Source organism: Pelobates fuscus, chromosome 2 (genome assembly GCF_036172605.1).
Source record: "Pelobates fuscus isolate aPelFus1 chromosome 2, aPelFus1.pri, whole genome shotgun sequence".
In the NCBI taxonomy this organism is placed as follows: Eukaryota; Metazoa; Chordata; class Amphibia; order Anura; family Pelobatidae; genus Pelobates; species Pelobates fuscus.
The window spans coordinates 344,972,438-344,988,558 of record NC_086318.1 but is presented as its reverse complement, the minus strand read 5'-3'; the positions used below and the strand labels follow the sequence as shown (position 1 = coordinate 344,988,558).

General features: G+C 37.0%; 1 protein-coding gene across 1 annotated transcript in view; it reads left to right on the top strand.

Annotated features, from left to right (window-relative positions):
* SYNE1 (spectrin repeat containing nuclear envelope protein 1) overlaps positions 1–16,121 on the top strand; it is a 389,325-nt gene that overhangs the window by 191,494 nt on the left and 181,710 nt on the right. The window contains exons 54-60 of the mRNA XM_063443606.1: positions 559–695; positions 2,545–2,722; positions 6,514–6,696; positions 8,057–8,200; positions 10,130–10,285; positions 11,153–11,317; positions 12,684–12,856. Of these exons, the coding sequence (XP_063299676.1) occupies positions 559–695; positions 2,545–2,722; positions 6,514–6,696; positions 8,057–8,200; positions 10,130–10,285; positions 11,153–11,317; positions 12,684–12,856 (1,136 nt within the window). The remainder of the gene's footprint in view (positions 1–558; positions 696–2,544; positions 2,723–6,513; positions 6,697–8,056; positions 8,201–10,129; positions 10,286–11,152; positions 11,318–12,683; positions 12,857–16,121) is intronic.

Here is a 16,121-nt window from a genome sequence, read left to right as displayed (position 1 = left end):
CATTCATATAGATGTTACTTTGACATATACCACCAACCTAGAGATTGTTGCGGACCACGTACACCCCTTTAAAGCAATGGTATTCCCTGATGGTAGTGGCCTCTTTCAGCAGGATAATGCACCCTAACACACTGCAAAACATTTTCAGGAATGGTTTGAGGAACATTACAAAGAGTTCAAGGTGCTGACTTCACCTCCAAATTCTCCAAATCACAATCCAATTGAACATGTGTGAGATGTGCTGGAGCAACAAATACATTCCATGGAGGCCCCACCTCGCAACTTGTAGGACTTAAAAGATCTGCTGCTAATGTCTTGTTGCCAGATACCATAGGACACATTCAGAGGTCTTGTGGATCCCATGCCTCAAAGCATCAGACCTATTTTGGCAGTATAAGGGGGCCCTACACGATATTAGGCAGGTGGTTTGAATGTTTTGACTGATCAGTGTATATATTTTAAATAAACCACAAAGTATTTAGTCATGTACCATACAGTTGTTATTTATGACATATTTATAACTATGTATATGAAGCATATCATGTGGTGTAATTGCAGGAAGCTCTGAATGCCCTCACTGGTGCAGAACCTGCCATTGGCGACTTAAAGACTCAATTCAATGACCTTTGCAGATCTTCAAAGGATTTAAGTGTATATTCTGCAAAAGTCTCAGCTTTAATTAAGGATCACAACAGGTACAGTTTAAATGTAATGTGTGCAATAATAATTATAATAATTATTGTCTGTTGTTTTTATATAGCGTTTTTCTGCTAAGGAGGTCCATGTATTTTCAAGAGCACTTCTTTAGATTTATTTGGATCAGCATTTCTCACCAGGCACTAAAGTTCATAGTTTTTGAGAAACTTTTAAGGGGTTAGGAAACATTTGAGAGGTTAATAAGGTTTAGGAAATAAAATGAGGAGTTAAGATTAGAGATAGGAACTAAGATTAAGAAATAGGTTAAGATGTACGATTAGAAGAAATTCGATACATGGAAGGGCTAAGGTTAGAGTTTAGGATTGGCAAATAGGGAAAGGTTAAGATTATATGTTACATTTTCCTGGACTCAATACCTCAAATTGTTTGACTTTACTCCCCCATTAATTGATATGCTTTACTAAAGAGGTAAGTTTTTAAAGGAATTGAGAATGAGCGAGAGTCTAATAGAGCAGAGAAGGGAGTTTTTATAAAAATTTATCATGAGGATGTGAGATATAGTTTAGAGTTTAGGATTATATGGCGAGACATAAGCTAATCGTTTAGGATTAGGAAATAAAGCAAAATGTTAGAGTTTACAAAATAGGATGGATGTTAAGAGATAAAGATTTCTAAATAAGGAGAGAAAGTAGGTGAAAGATTAAGAATTAGGATGGGTTGGTGTTAGATGTTAACAGAGTGATTTGAACTGGTCATGGAACCTAGAGTATTTATGTATTTATGAAATGCTGCACATACAATGTGTAAACTGCTGGAGATGTAACTCTACCTACGGCGGTGTCACTGGGGCATCATTAGCCAGCGTGAACAAGAGTGGCTATTGTTAATTCTGTGCCTGATTCTCATTTGTCGTCAGCATGCACAGCATGCAAGCGAAATTCAGCCACACTCAGTGCTACCCATATTCTCCCTGCAGACCACCATCTTGGATGTCTGTCCTCCACAAATTAGTGGAAGGGACATCAGCAGAGGAGGGTTGGGCTGCAAGGAAAACTTTGACGCTGGAACAGGTTTAGCTATTTTTTTTGGTTTTTTTATTTTGGGCAGAGAACCATGATAGGAAGAGATACTCTGACTAGCAACAGTGTTTTCCTGAAAAGGGAGGGTGGAGATGAGTAAGGGGAAGGTTTAAAGCGAAACTATAGTCACCCAGACCACTTCAGCTCAATGAAGTGGTCTGGGTGCCAGGTCCCTCAGGTTTTAACCCTTCAGATGCAAACATAGCAGTTTCAGAGAAACTGCTATGTTTACATTTGGGGTTTAGCCAGCCTCTAGTGGCTGTCTTCCAGACAGCCACTAGAGGCGCATCTGCAATGATTGAGACACTTTGAATGCACGCGCGGCAATGCCGCGCATGCGCATTCGGCTCCTGTGAGGTTGGACTAGTATGCTGACGTCGGCGGGAGAGGAGAGGTAAGGGAGCGCGGCGCTGGAATTAGGTGAGCTACTGAAGGGGTTTTAACCCTCAGGGTACTATAGTGTCAGGAAAACCGATTTTGTTTTCTTGACACTATAGTGTCCCTTTAAGTTAATGCAACTCCAAGCCAATGCATACATTTTTATTACTTACCCACTGGAGCCTCAAAATACAACATCAGATTCAGGAGCTTAATTTCAACATCTCAGATAGGAGAGGGCATACTTAGGTCTATGTTTGTAAATGTCATATTCCTAGACTTTAAAAAGTAACGTTTGACCCTTGTGCTCTCAATGGTTTAGTAGTTTGTTTGTAGTCAAACATTTGAACTGTTACCTTTTATTTTAACTGTTACCTTTTGGGAATCCATATTTGAATAAATAAATGCTAATTTCTCTCATTCTATCAAGTCTCTGTTTACAAGCTACAAAAGGCTGTCAAAATAAAGAGCATGCCTTGCAACAACTGTTCCGAGCCGCCTACAGAGACTTCCAGCAGTGGTTGATCAACTCCAGGGTTACTACCGCCAAGTGTTTTGACATACCGCAAAGTATTTCTGAAGCCTCCTCCAACCTTGAGAAAATACAGGTATGACACACTTTGCCAAATCAGAAAGATGTTTTGAAAAACCATAGAGAGATTGTAAAGGCTCAGGGTCGTGTTAACAGGCAAGCCTATTGGGCCACTATGCTTGTGGGGCCCTTGGGAAACTGCCTAGTACCCATGTGTTAAGACAGCCTTGCATAGGCCAGCTTCAAGCAACGATTTTAAATCGACCTAAACCTTGTCAGTTTTTTAGCTGACGTTCCTTTAACCCCTTAACGCCGTTACGACGTTCTATGCCGTCGCGCTTTAAGTGGGCTTTAAAGCCGTTGCGACGGCATAGAACGTCGTAACGGCTTGCTGCCCTGGAGCACCTGGGATACTTACCTTCCCGGCGCTCCGCTTCGGGAGGACTGCCTCACAGCCCAGACAGCCCCCCCACGGCAAAAGAAGCCCCCGGGGGCCATGTGATCGCTCTCAAAGAGCGATCACATGGCCCCCTATAGCTGGTAGGTAGGTATATCAGACAGTCCCCCTGCTGGTAGGTAGTGTAAAACAAATATTAGACATGTTTAAAATTAAAATAAATATATTTATATATATATATAATATATGTATATATATTATATATATAATATATATACATATTATATATATTTAACGTCATACATAGTGTATTTTAATACTAATATAAGTACATATATTAGTATTAAAATACACTTAGAATGACGTTACATATATATGATATACATATATTATATATATAATAGATATATACACATATATTATATATATAAATACGTATAATTACAATAATAAATAAATAAAATAATAAAATTAATAAATAAAATATTAAAACAAAATTTTATATAAATTATATATCCATATGTAATTTCATTCTAACTGTATTTTGTTATTAATATATATATATTGGTAACAAAATACACTTAGAATGACATTCTATATATATCATTCTATATATAAAATGCAAATAACCGCAAATATATATATATAGATAAATACATATAATTACATAAAAGATTACATTAGTATACACGTAGAATTTAAATACCTATAAATGCATATATATTAAAATTCTACGTGTATATTTAAGTAATCTTTTAACATAATTAGGTGATTTGATTAATTAAAATTTGATTGACATACCTGATAACACAGGGAGTGCAGAGAATTTAATTTGCAAGCACTATATTTGACCCTGTAACTCTCCAAGACACCATAAAACCTGTACATGGGGGGTACTGTTTTACTCGGGAGACTTCGCTGAACCCAAATATTAGTGTTTCATACTGGTAAATTGTATTACAATGATGATATTTTAAGTAAAAGTGAAGTATTTTGCATTTTTTACAAACGAACTGCACTTTTATGGACTATATTATTGTTGTAATATGTTTTACTGTTTTAAAACACTAATATTTGTGTTTAGTGAAGTCTCCCGAGAATAACAGTACCCCCCATGTACAGGTTTCATGGTGTTTTGGAAAGTTAGAGTCACATATAAGGCTTGCATTTCATTTTCTTTATATTGAAATTTGCCAGATTGGTTATGTTGCCTTTGAGAGCGTATGGTAGCCCAGGAATGAGAATTACCCCCATGATGGCATAGCATTTGCAAAAGTAGACAACCCAAGGTATTGCAAGTGGGGTATGTCCAGTCTTTCTTAGTAGCCACTTAGTCACAAACACTGGCCAAATATTCGTTTTTTGCTTTTTTAACACAAAAACAAATATGAACGCTAAATTTGGCCAGTGTTTGTGACTAAGTGGCTACTAAAAAAGACTAAACATACCCCACTTTCAATACCTTTGGTTGTCTACTTTTTCAAATGGTATGCCATTATGGGGGTAATTCTCATTCCTGGGCTACCACACCGTCTCAAAGGTAACATTACCAGTCTGGCAAATTTCTATTTGAAAATGGAACGTTCTATATTTGACCCTGTAACTTTCCAAAACACCATAAAACCTGTTAATGGGGGGTAATGTTGTACTCGTGAGACATCTCTGATTATAAATATGTGCATTTTTGTGCAGTAAAACCTAACAGTATTATGACATTCACAGCTAAAATGTCAGACGGAAATACAAATAAAAAAAAAAATCTTATTTTCTCTCATTTTTTTTAAATTTTATTCACAATGAATTATGTTACATATATGAATAGTTAATGATAAATTAAAGCCCTGTTTCTCCTGAACAAAATGATATATAATAAGTGTGGGTGCATATAATATGAAAGAGGGGAACTACGGGTGAACAGACATATAGCGCAAATTCCAGTTTTTGTTTACGTTTTGTTTTGATCAGAATGTGCACTATTGACTCCGTCCTGAAGGGGTTAAATGTTGAGACTGTGGAGGACAAAGCCTTGAGATGTGATCTGTTTACTCGAGTTGACAGCCTGGTTGCAGAGGTTTTCTAGTAGCTAAAAGTTTAGTTAATAAATCCCATAAACAGATCATTTGACATTATTTGTTGATGCTTAGATTGCATTTAATTCTATGTATTAGTGGCTTGCTCCAATAGCAGCCGAAATGTAATTTAGCAAAAACTGATTCTTCCTAACCTTTTAACAACACCGAAATACTGCTAATATGCTTTGTCACACATTTATTACATTTTATGTAATAAAATTAATATATTCATCCATGTAACAATATTTGTGAAGAACAAAAAGTTCTCGAGCCAGGTAAACACTCTATAAACAGCACTCGGCTGACACTCACCAGTGTTCGTGGAAACTCCACTAAAAAGTGAATTTTGTTTTCTAAAACCTCAACAACAAAAAAATTAGATAATTATGATAACTATTTTTGTATGTTTACTTCCTACAAGTATGTTATTTATTTATTTTTTTAATAATGATTATTTTTAAAGGAGTGCCCGCAGAGACTGGTGAGTATCAGCTGATTGCAGTATATACAGTGTTTACCTGGCTTTAGAACATAATTGGAGCACTGCTGAGTGCTGAACTCATTGCCTATTGAAGTGAGTTACTCTATGTTTACCCTTTCTCTCGGTCTGTGTACGGCAAGAACAGATGTTACATGTGATAAATATCAGTGTTATCTGCTATAAATACTATTATTTCATACCTCCCAACAAAATTAAGAAAGAGGGACATTTTAATTTTAGGGGTGTTAGTGGGGGTGGTGTCATGGGCGGGGCTGGTCTAAGGAAATATATGTGACTTACTAATAATTTATGCAACTCAAATGTAATTTAGAATACAGACAATGTATCTTATTTACACAGACTGATTGCTAAACACATTATTGTAGTTTAAAGACACATTACGGAGTAGGATTATTGCTGTGTACTGTTGAGTATTGTTGTTGTGGAGCTTTGTTGTACAATCAGAAACACCAACAATATGGATAACCTAGAAAAAAAAAGAAACATTAGTATAGAAAAGAGGGACAGGGGGATTTGGAGCCAAAACAGGCACTGTCCCCCTAAAATTGGCCACTTGGGAAGTATGGTATATTGACAGGGACTGTTCCTCCTAAACAAGTACACTTGGGAAGTATGGTATTTTGACAGGGACTGTTCCTCCTAAACAAAGTACACTTTGGAAGTATGGTATATTGACAGGGACTGTTCCTCCTAAACAAAGGACACTTTGGAAGTATGGTATTTTGACAGGGACTGTTCCTCCTAAACAAAGGACACTTGGGAAGTATGGTATTTTGATTCTTTTTATTGAGTACTATTTTGAGGGAATGGGAATTTCTCTGTATGGTGTCACATAAAAATCCCTCTCTTTAATATTCATTTTTTTCCTCACTTAACAACAATTCTTTTTGGGTTAGGAATGTCTTATTGAAAGTGAAAATGGCCAACAGAAATTACAAACTGTGACATCAAGGGGTGAACTGCTGTGCAGTATTATGCCTCAGGAGAAAGTGAAAAGTATTCGACAAAAGGTCCTGACTGCTAAAGATGATTGGAAAGCATTCATTTCATCTCTACATGAAAAAGAATCAGCACTAGAGGTACCATAACTATAAAGTGCATAGTGCGTAGCAAGTGTGTTGCTGACAGGGATCCTTGTGCCATTTGGGGAATACAAATAACAAATACCCATTTCTCTCCACTACTGTTTATACAACTCTCACTCACATGCATCAGAGACAAAATCAATCAGTAAATGAATCGCAGCAATGCAATATGGAAGTTTACAATTTTATAAAATGTATGTTGTAGAACACTGACATTCTGTATACGTTTTTTTTTTTTATATGAGAAGCTAAAATTGAATGGAACTAGTTAATCATTATTTATATCTTTTCAAATGAGGGAAACTGCTGTTTGGAATTCTGACACACTTTGCCGGTCCTTAATGTAAGCAATGTAATCTTGCTGACATTCCCATTTAGGAAATAAAGTGAGACAGAAAGGAAACGGGCTCCTATAGTGTATGTTTATAACACAATAGCTGTATTGTAACTTTAATCCTATCTTAAAATTCATTCTTACAAATGATCAAATGGAAATATATAGATGGCTAAAACACAAGGTTGATCAAGTTGCCCTTATTTAAACAGATTCGGAAAACTTAGCCTTATCCTTAAGATTTTTCATACTTTGATAAATATTCCCCAGTGTGTTGTTTTTCTGAAATTGCAAATGCACAAATCAGGATTTTCCTAATCCCTTCAATTCTATACTATCAAACCTTTGAAAGCAGCTTGGGTATGCAGTTACTTAGCCCACTAGTTATGAAATTATTAAAACTTAAAATATAAAAAGAAAAAATGAGAACTGACAAAAAAGAGTGACTCAATAGCTTGCCCTTCGGTAAATCCCAGCTCAGGTCTCAAAATAGTTTTTGCTTGCTTGTGCCATTCCAGAGAGCACATATCTTAAGCATATCAGACTGGTCCCACCCGTACAGGCAGTCCAGATCCGAAATGCCAGCAAGTTCCATCTGCACGAGAGATACAGCAAAAATTTAAAGGACCACTATAGTGCCACGAAAACAAACTTGTAGTCCTTAGGTCCCCCCCCTCCCACCCTCAGGGCCCCCGATGTCAGCTCCCGAGTGGAGCCGAATGTGCATGCGCAGCCAGAGCTGCGTGCACATTCAAACCGCGCATAGGAAAGCATTACTCAATGCTTTCCTATGGATGTTCTACGTGCTCAATGCGATTGAACGTCGTGGAAGCAAGACATGTTTACAGCTGCAGGGTTAAAACCTGGGGGACCTGGCACCCAGACCACTTCATTGAGCTGAAGTGGTCTGGATGACTATAGCGGTCCTTTAAAATATATTCACGTGAGATTACATGTGTATATTGGCTCATCTGTGAATATTATCGTTGTTTCAGTAATGCTATTTTGCTTGTAATCTAGAACTTAAGGATTCTAATGAAAGATTTTGAAACTAGTGCTGAGCCAGTACAAGAATGGCTTAACAATACTGAGAAAATAGTGCAAGATAGCAACAACCGTCTCCATGACCTATCATCTAAAAGGAAAGAGCAGCAGAAGCTTCAGGTAATGGTGGTGTAAGAAAATGATCCAAGGTCACTCATGAAAACAGAAAGATTGCATGCCGTAAAACCAGATATCCAGTGGAATCTCTCCAGCTCTTCTTTTGCTATGTTTCCTATAACTGTTGATATGTTTATATGCTGCTTGTGTTCTCTGTGTCAGCTTAAAAATGTGACTACCGAGCAGTAACAGTACCTATTGTAAGATGTTTTAGATAACGTTTCTCAGACATATGGCAATGTATACCTCTGCATTTCCAGCTCAGACAACGAGAGGCAGCCTATTTATAGACAGGTCTATTTTGTTGATTGGAAAATTTTAAAGAGCCATTACATTGTAAGTTACAGTCAGGTTTTAGATAACATTTATAACAGTAATGGTATCTTTCTGTCCCTGGGTGTTCGGCTTTTTAATCAGTCATGTTTTGCTACTTGTAGACTCATTACATCAATATTGGTTGGTCTATATTCAACTAGTTGGTGCATTTTGTAGGAAAATGTGTTTTTGTGCCTCTGTCAATGGACAATATATTAGTTTTGCCCAGTGACCGGATCTTTTTTAGTACATCTTCAACTTAGAATTCCAACTTAGAATTCATGAAGCTCCATCTTCATCATGGATTACAATATTTATTTACAAGAAACAATTATTTGAATACAAATAGACAGCACAGATTTATTGGATAGACTTGGTATGTATACAGTTAATTGTGTTGGAAGATCAAAATAAAATATATGTATTTGGCCAGAAGTAAAGTAATTCTTTACACAGTTTGATATATGTTGTTCAAGACAATAATGTTTGTTTTGCTGAATGGCTTTCTCTGTTGCTATGTGTTGTCTAATATTAGATCCATGTCACTTAATTGCTACTTTCAAGTTTAGATCAGGTTAATTGGCACATTTTAGGTTAAATCAGTACGTTGTTTAAATTTTTACTAATTTTATTTTCAATTTTATTTTTCTCATTCAACAAAGATAGTCTTTCCAAAAATCCACTTTTTTAGATACAAAGACCAGAATTGAGAATCCATCCTACAATGACCAATGTATAAATGCTATATCAAAGAATCAACATAAACAGGAAATCATACAGGCAACATTCATGAAATATTGTCACGTTTATAGCCTAAAATTAGTGAGAAAATTGCTAAATTGCCCACAGGCCATCCGTTATACGTAGCATTTTTAGCATGGGACGTTACGTCCAAAAGCATTGACTATTTTGAATTGGTTCTAAGAAATCTTTAAGTAAAGTGGCTATCTAGCAATGATTTTCATAGAAGGCTAGTGATTATTTACTTTATGGCCAGTAATAATCTTAATACATTTATAAGCTTGGCCAGTATTTAGTTTCTAAAGAATGTGGATGTTATGTATGTGTGAGGCACAGAGCCAATTCAAGCAAAGATTCTAGATTAGTAAAATGTAAATATATCAACATTTACAAATTTAAAAAAAATGTTAAGAAAGAAAATCTTGGAGTGGCAGTAGAAAGATACCTTCTTACAATAAAGTATACATTTTATTTACAAATGTATATTCTTAATAGCAAAAGTAGTACCATTCAAGGAATTAGTGTGAAAGTGATAAACAATGACGTTCAATCACTCATCGTCGAATTGGGGAAAATTGACATGAGGATTGTGAGGGTTCCAAAGCAGACGCGTAAATCAGTTGGAGAACTTTTCCAGTTTTCTATTTTGTCCATTTTCTTGTCAAACTCGCCACCATTGAGGTTCAGTATATAAACTCTATTAATGCACTAGGTGATATGTATATGATAACTTGAAGGTACCGAAACAGTGACATTGGATGGCATCTATGTATGTGCATGCTAATGTTATTTATAACAACTTTGCATTGTATCCTGTCTTGCACTCTTGTTGCATGCTTTTTTCTGTCTCTATCAAAATGTGCTTGTGCTCTCCAGTCTATCCTGGAAGAAATAAGCTGCCATGAGCCACAGATCACCAGGCTAAAAGAGAAAGCTCAACAACTGAGGGAAGGACAGTCTACCAACAAAAGCTTTGCACACAGAGTGTCTCAGCTGTCTTCCCAGTATCTAGCATTAAACAACCTTACTAAGGTAACAATTTACTCTGTGTTCTAATTGCCAGCCAGTGAAAGTGCAGTTTGTATAGTAATTGTATTATTCGTTGTTATAAATGTATTAGATTTTCCTTGACACTAAAGCAGTACTACTTTATGTTATTGTGGAAGGCCTTTTTAGGCCATCAGAGCAGTCTCATCCTTTGTGAAAAGTTAGTGGGTGCAATCAAGCACCCCCTGATGAGATCTCACTTTTTTAACCCAACCGCGATAATTACAATTATGTCAGCAGTTTTCATCATTGTAATATGAATGTGTAAAGATAAGTAAAATGTTTTCCTACATATCGAAATCATCAAGAAAATTTGTAATATTATAAACATTATAGATAAAAAGAATAAAAAATATTTATTTATTTTTTTGTTATATATAAATATATATATATTTTTTTTATGCACCAATACTTAAGTGTGATGTCCAAAGAAATCAGGAAAGGCTTATCTTTTAATTGCTTTTAAAGCGCTTTTAACATAAATGCAATTTTATATTATATTTTTAAGTATTAATTCAGCTGTACATCATTCTTTCTAACTTATATGTAATATGCATGCTGACACGCAATATTACTAAATAAATGTCACAACCTTTTTAAAAATATTATTATTTAAGAACCTGCATACGCGCATTTCATAAAGTTGCAATTATTTATTAACCAAAGTATTAACAAAAGGAGACTGAGAAGTTGGCATTATAAGCCAATTTAATATTGTAAGGCTTGTATGTGCGGATACTAATATTTGTGTTTGCTGCAGCCATCATAAATCAGCAGGGCCTCAGTTTTATCTTTTACTCGTAAACCACGCCTTGGTAAATATTTATGTCACTGCATATAAATTTGCCTTAGGAAAAAATGTCAAGAATGGATCGAATTGTCATGGAACATCAACAGTTTTCTCAAGGTTTGAATGAACTACAAGACTGGATTAATGATGCAATCCACATGCTCCAGTCATACTGTCACCCCACCGCTGACAAAAGTGTTTTGAACAGCAGGATGACAAAGCTGGAGGTAAGACAATGTATAAAGTGTGATCATTGGATTAGTATGTTCATTGTTCACATTATTTGAATATAGATAGCTAAAGAAACAAAAGATGTTTGTAGACCAAGCGGCCATTGGTCAACATCAGGCTTCCTGATCTCATTCAGTGCCCATGGTGGAGGTAATAGGGGCATATAACTTGTAATGTCAGCTAAGGCTTCTGTTATCAAATCAGTTTCTAATCCTTATGTAAATATTTATGACATTTAAGTAGAAGGAGGAAACAGCCTCAGGTAAGTGACTGAAGGGGTTTTCACCCCTTCAGTAACTGGGGATTGGGGGGTGGGAGAGAGAGGGACCCTCTAGTGCCAGGAAAACGGATCATTTTCCTGGCACTGGAGTTTCCCTTTAAGCTAGAAGGCTCTATAAAGCTGTGATTGAAGGCAGTTATGTCAATAATTAAATTTTAAAAACTCATAATCTCTGGGCAAAAAATTGAAAGTTGTTAATTTCCTACTTTGAACATTGATGCAATCAATTATTTTAGGTGCCAAAGCTACCTAAACATGTGATGGTGAAGAGGTGTTTCTACAAATGGAGAGGCATAGAAAGTGATGATTGATAGTCAGCGAACGCCCTCATAAATGTTTAACCTTTTTGAAAAATCTTGCCGGTCAGAGGTCACACTGGAGATGAAGCATGGCAATAGTTTATAGCAGCCTGTAAAATTATACATATATTTATCATTGAGGTCCTCCTGTGAACAGTTTCTGTGGACTGACGTTCGTCCCATCATTTTTCAATTCTTCCATGGTCTTTCTCCTATTTTGGGTCCTTTTTGAGGCAGGCTTCCACTGCATATTTCTATATCAATAAAATGTAAATTAGAAAAAAAAATTGAGGTCACTGCAAAATACTGTAATTAGACACTCCCCTTACATTTTCGATAGTTATGTTAGCACTTTTCCAAGACAGATCTTGAAATACTTTGGTAGGTTATTACTACCATTATTTTTATTGGCAAAACATATTCTTCTGCGCTTTACAATGTTACGTGGGATATAACAGCTAATAAGACAAACTATTACAAATGTTGACAGGAAACAAGATGTTATTGAAGACCCTGCTAAAATGAACTCATATCTGTATACACCATATATGTTGATCCCACCAATGGACACAATGCTTTTTAACATTGTAATAGTACATAAAAAATGCACAAACTAATGGAGCCAATAATATCAACCATTACTTTTAAATTTCCAAAAATTCAAATTTAGGTCCTTTTGTAACAAGGCAACAGGATTAGATAGAATGCTAATTTGAAGCAGTAAACAGAAAACAGAAACATTGTCTCAATTATATAATTGACTAAACCATGATTATTTTATAGAAACTGCTGGCAGCAAAGCAAGAGAAGGAAATTCAGATGAACATGACATTGACTAGAGGCGAGTCTGTACTGAGAAACACATCTACCGAAGGAGTACCTTCCATTCAAGAGCAGCTACGAGAACTGAAAGATTCTTGGGCATCACTACTGTCAGCTTGCATTCAGTGTAAAAGGTAATTGTTGAAAATACTGCAATCCCAAGCACACATGTTCTGTTTTCAGTACAATATCATAAAATGACTATCGTGTCTTCACAGGAGGACACAGAATATTGTCAATCTGACAATGCCCATTATTGTGTAATACTGTGTCATGAGTCTTTAACTATTTGTACAGTGTGGGTTAAAATTCAGAAGACACACAAATGCCATTAAAACACTTAATATTAGTTTGGTCTTGCCATCATCATCATGTAAAACTCCAGTCGGTGTACCTATGAATCAGAAGTGCACACATTGGTCTATTAAATAGTGATAATAAAATAAATCATCAAACATTTAGCATCTTGACTTTCAGCTTACTCTGTTTAATGCCATGTATCTATACTTGACTGATAATGTAACCATGGACAACATCCAACTAAATTTTGTTGAGCATGTGTATGGTATAGGGCTATTCCAAGCTAGGGAAATAAGAAATATATGGCATAGTGCAATACTGTATATATTCTAATCAGGGCCGGCGCGTCCATAAGGCGGCACAAAATTCCAGTGACTGGCAGGAGGGAAGTGCTCCCTCCTGCCTGGTCACCTCCTGGATCCCCGGAGCGGCGCTGAAGTTCATTAGGAGGCAGCGAGGGAGCTCTCTGATCTCTCTGACCGGCTCCCTCGCGCGCCTTTTGCTGATGCCGCGGGAGCCGAATATGACGTCATATTCCGGCTCCCGCGGCATCAGAAAACAGCCTGTGAGGGAGCCGGTCAGAGAGATCAGAGAGCTCCCTCGCCGCCTCCTAATCCAGTCAGCCGCACGCCTCCCAGCAGCCCCACTGGACCACCAATGAAAGACCCACGCCAGCACTCCAGGTAGGGAGGCTGGGTGGGAAATTTAAATTTAATTTAGATAATTAATTACTGTGTGTGTATGTGTGTGTGCATTTGAGTGTGAGTGTGTATGTCAGTGTGTGTGTGTGTGTGTGTCTGTCAGTGTGTGTCTGTCAGTGTGTGTGTGTTCGAGTATGTGTCTGTCAGTGTGTGTGTGTGTGTGAGTGTGTGTGTCTGTCAGTGTGTGTGTGTCTGTCAGTGTGTGTGTGTGTCTGTGTCTGTCAGTGTGTGTGTGTGTGTGTCTGTCAGTGTGTGTGTGTGTGTCTGTCAGTGAGTGTGTGTGTCTGTCAGTGAGTGTGTGTGTCTGTCAGTGTGTGTGTCTGTCAGTGTGTGTGTGTGTGTGTCTGTCAGTGTGTGTGTGTCTGTCAGTGAGTGTGTGTGTGTCTGTCAGTGAGTGTGTGTGTGTCTGTCAGTGTGTGTGTGTGTGTGTGTGTGTGTCAGTGTGTGTGTGTGTGTGTGTGTGTGTCTGTCAGTGTGTGTGTGTGTGTGTCTGTCAGTGTGTGTGTGTGTGTGTCTGTCAGTGAGTGTGTGTGTGTCTGTCAGTGTGTGTGTGTGTCTGTCAGTGTGTGTGTGTGTGTGTGTCTGTCAGTGTGTGTGTGCATGTGAGTATGTGTGTCTGTCAGTGTGTGTGTGTTCGAGTATGTGTCTGTGAGTTTGTGTGTGTGTGTGAGTATGTATTTTTCTGTAAGCCTGTCTGTATGTATGTATCTGTATGACGGTATGCCTCTGTATGTATGTATGTGTCTGTATGTCTTGTACGTATGTTTCTGTATGCATGTATGTAACTGGATGTATGTTTGTCTCTGAATGTCTGTATGTAACGGTATGCCTTTATGTCTCTGTATGCCTGTATGTCTTTGTATGCATGTTTCTGTATGTATGTCTGTGTCTGTATGACGGTATGCCTCTGTATGTGTCTGTATGACGTTATGCCTCTGTATGTATGTATGTGTCTGCATGCCTGTATGTCTCTGTATGTATGTTTCTTTATGCCTGTATGTCTGTATGTATGTGCCTGAATGTCTTTGTATGTATGTTTCTGTATGCCTGTCTGTATGTATGTGTCTGTATGACGGTATGCCTCTGTATGCATGTATGTCTTTATATGCCTGCATGTCTCTGTATGCATGTATATCTCTGCTTGTATGTCTCTGACTGTATGTGTCTGTATGTCTCTGTATGATTATTTCTGTCTTTGTTTGACAGTGTACCTGTATGACTTTGACTGTGTGACTGAAAAATTATGCCTGTGTGCCTGTGGCTTGGGAGGAAAGACACACAGGTGAAGATGCATTTTTTTTTTAATGAGAGTTGGGGGCGCCAAAATGCATCTTCGCCTGTGTAACTAAAAATCCTAGCACCGGCCCTGATTATAATTGGATATATGGGCAAGTGACAAATGCTCACTCACACTTTGACATCCCAAGGAGTGCCTTTAGAAATATACGTGGTGTATCTTCTTGCTTCAAGTGCTTGGTAAATGTGAATCTCACATAAAAAACAAAGTACAAAAAAATATAGATTGAATGACTGTATGGATAAAGAGTAAAAAAGCATTTATTACTTACATCAAAGTAAATAAAAGCAGGTAAATCAGTCCAACACGTTTCTTCCCTGTTAGGGACTTCCTCAGGGACAATCTTTAACAAAAGTGTTGAATACAAATACATACAATCCTATTTACAAACATCACCCAATATATACCACCCCCAATAAGTCCTAATAGTAGTTCTGCAGATGATTCCATTTCTCTTCAGCTGTTTTCGATTCAAATTTCGGTCACTTCCGGGTTTCGTGTGTCCTGTGCGGTCACGTGATGTGCGTGATGACGTCATGCGTTCCAGCTATGCGTTCCACCTTCGTTTCAGCTGTCACTCATGATGACAAGCCGGGATGTTAAAAAAAAGTCAGAAAAGGCTGTTTCTGAATGGAAATATGAGTGGGGGGAGTGTACAAAAGGGGATGGCAAAGAGGTTAAAGAGGTATTACTGATTTAAAGATTTTTTGAGATTTTTTGAATAAACTTTATTTATAAAAAACAAAACAGACACACCAGTAACCTGTGTTTCTTACACTAATGTATTTATATGTCAGTGTGCATGAATGCCCAATTCCATACTGCATAAGGCAGCATGCACACTGGCAAAATGTACTATGCACAAGCCAAAATGTTCCAAATGATACCATACACGTATCAGAATATGATTCTACAATTTATAAAAATGAATCCAAGAAATATATATAAAATAATAAAAATATATACTAATAAAACATGGTAGTTTATCTACCTTCAACAGAAATTCTGTGATTTTAAAATAAGGCATGTCTAATGCCACTTTTTCAGTGGCATTTTTTCAGTGGCATTAGACATGCCGGCTTGTCATCATGAATGACAGCT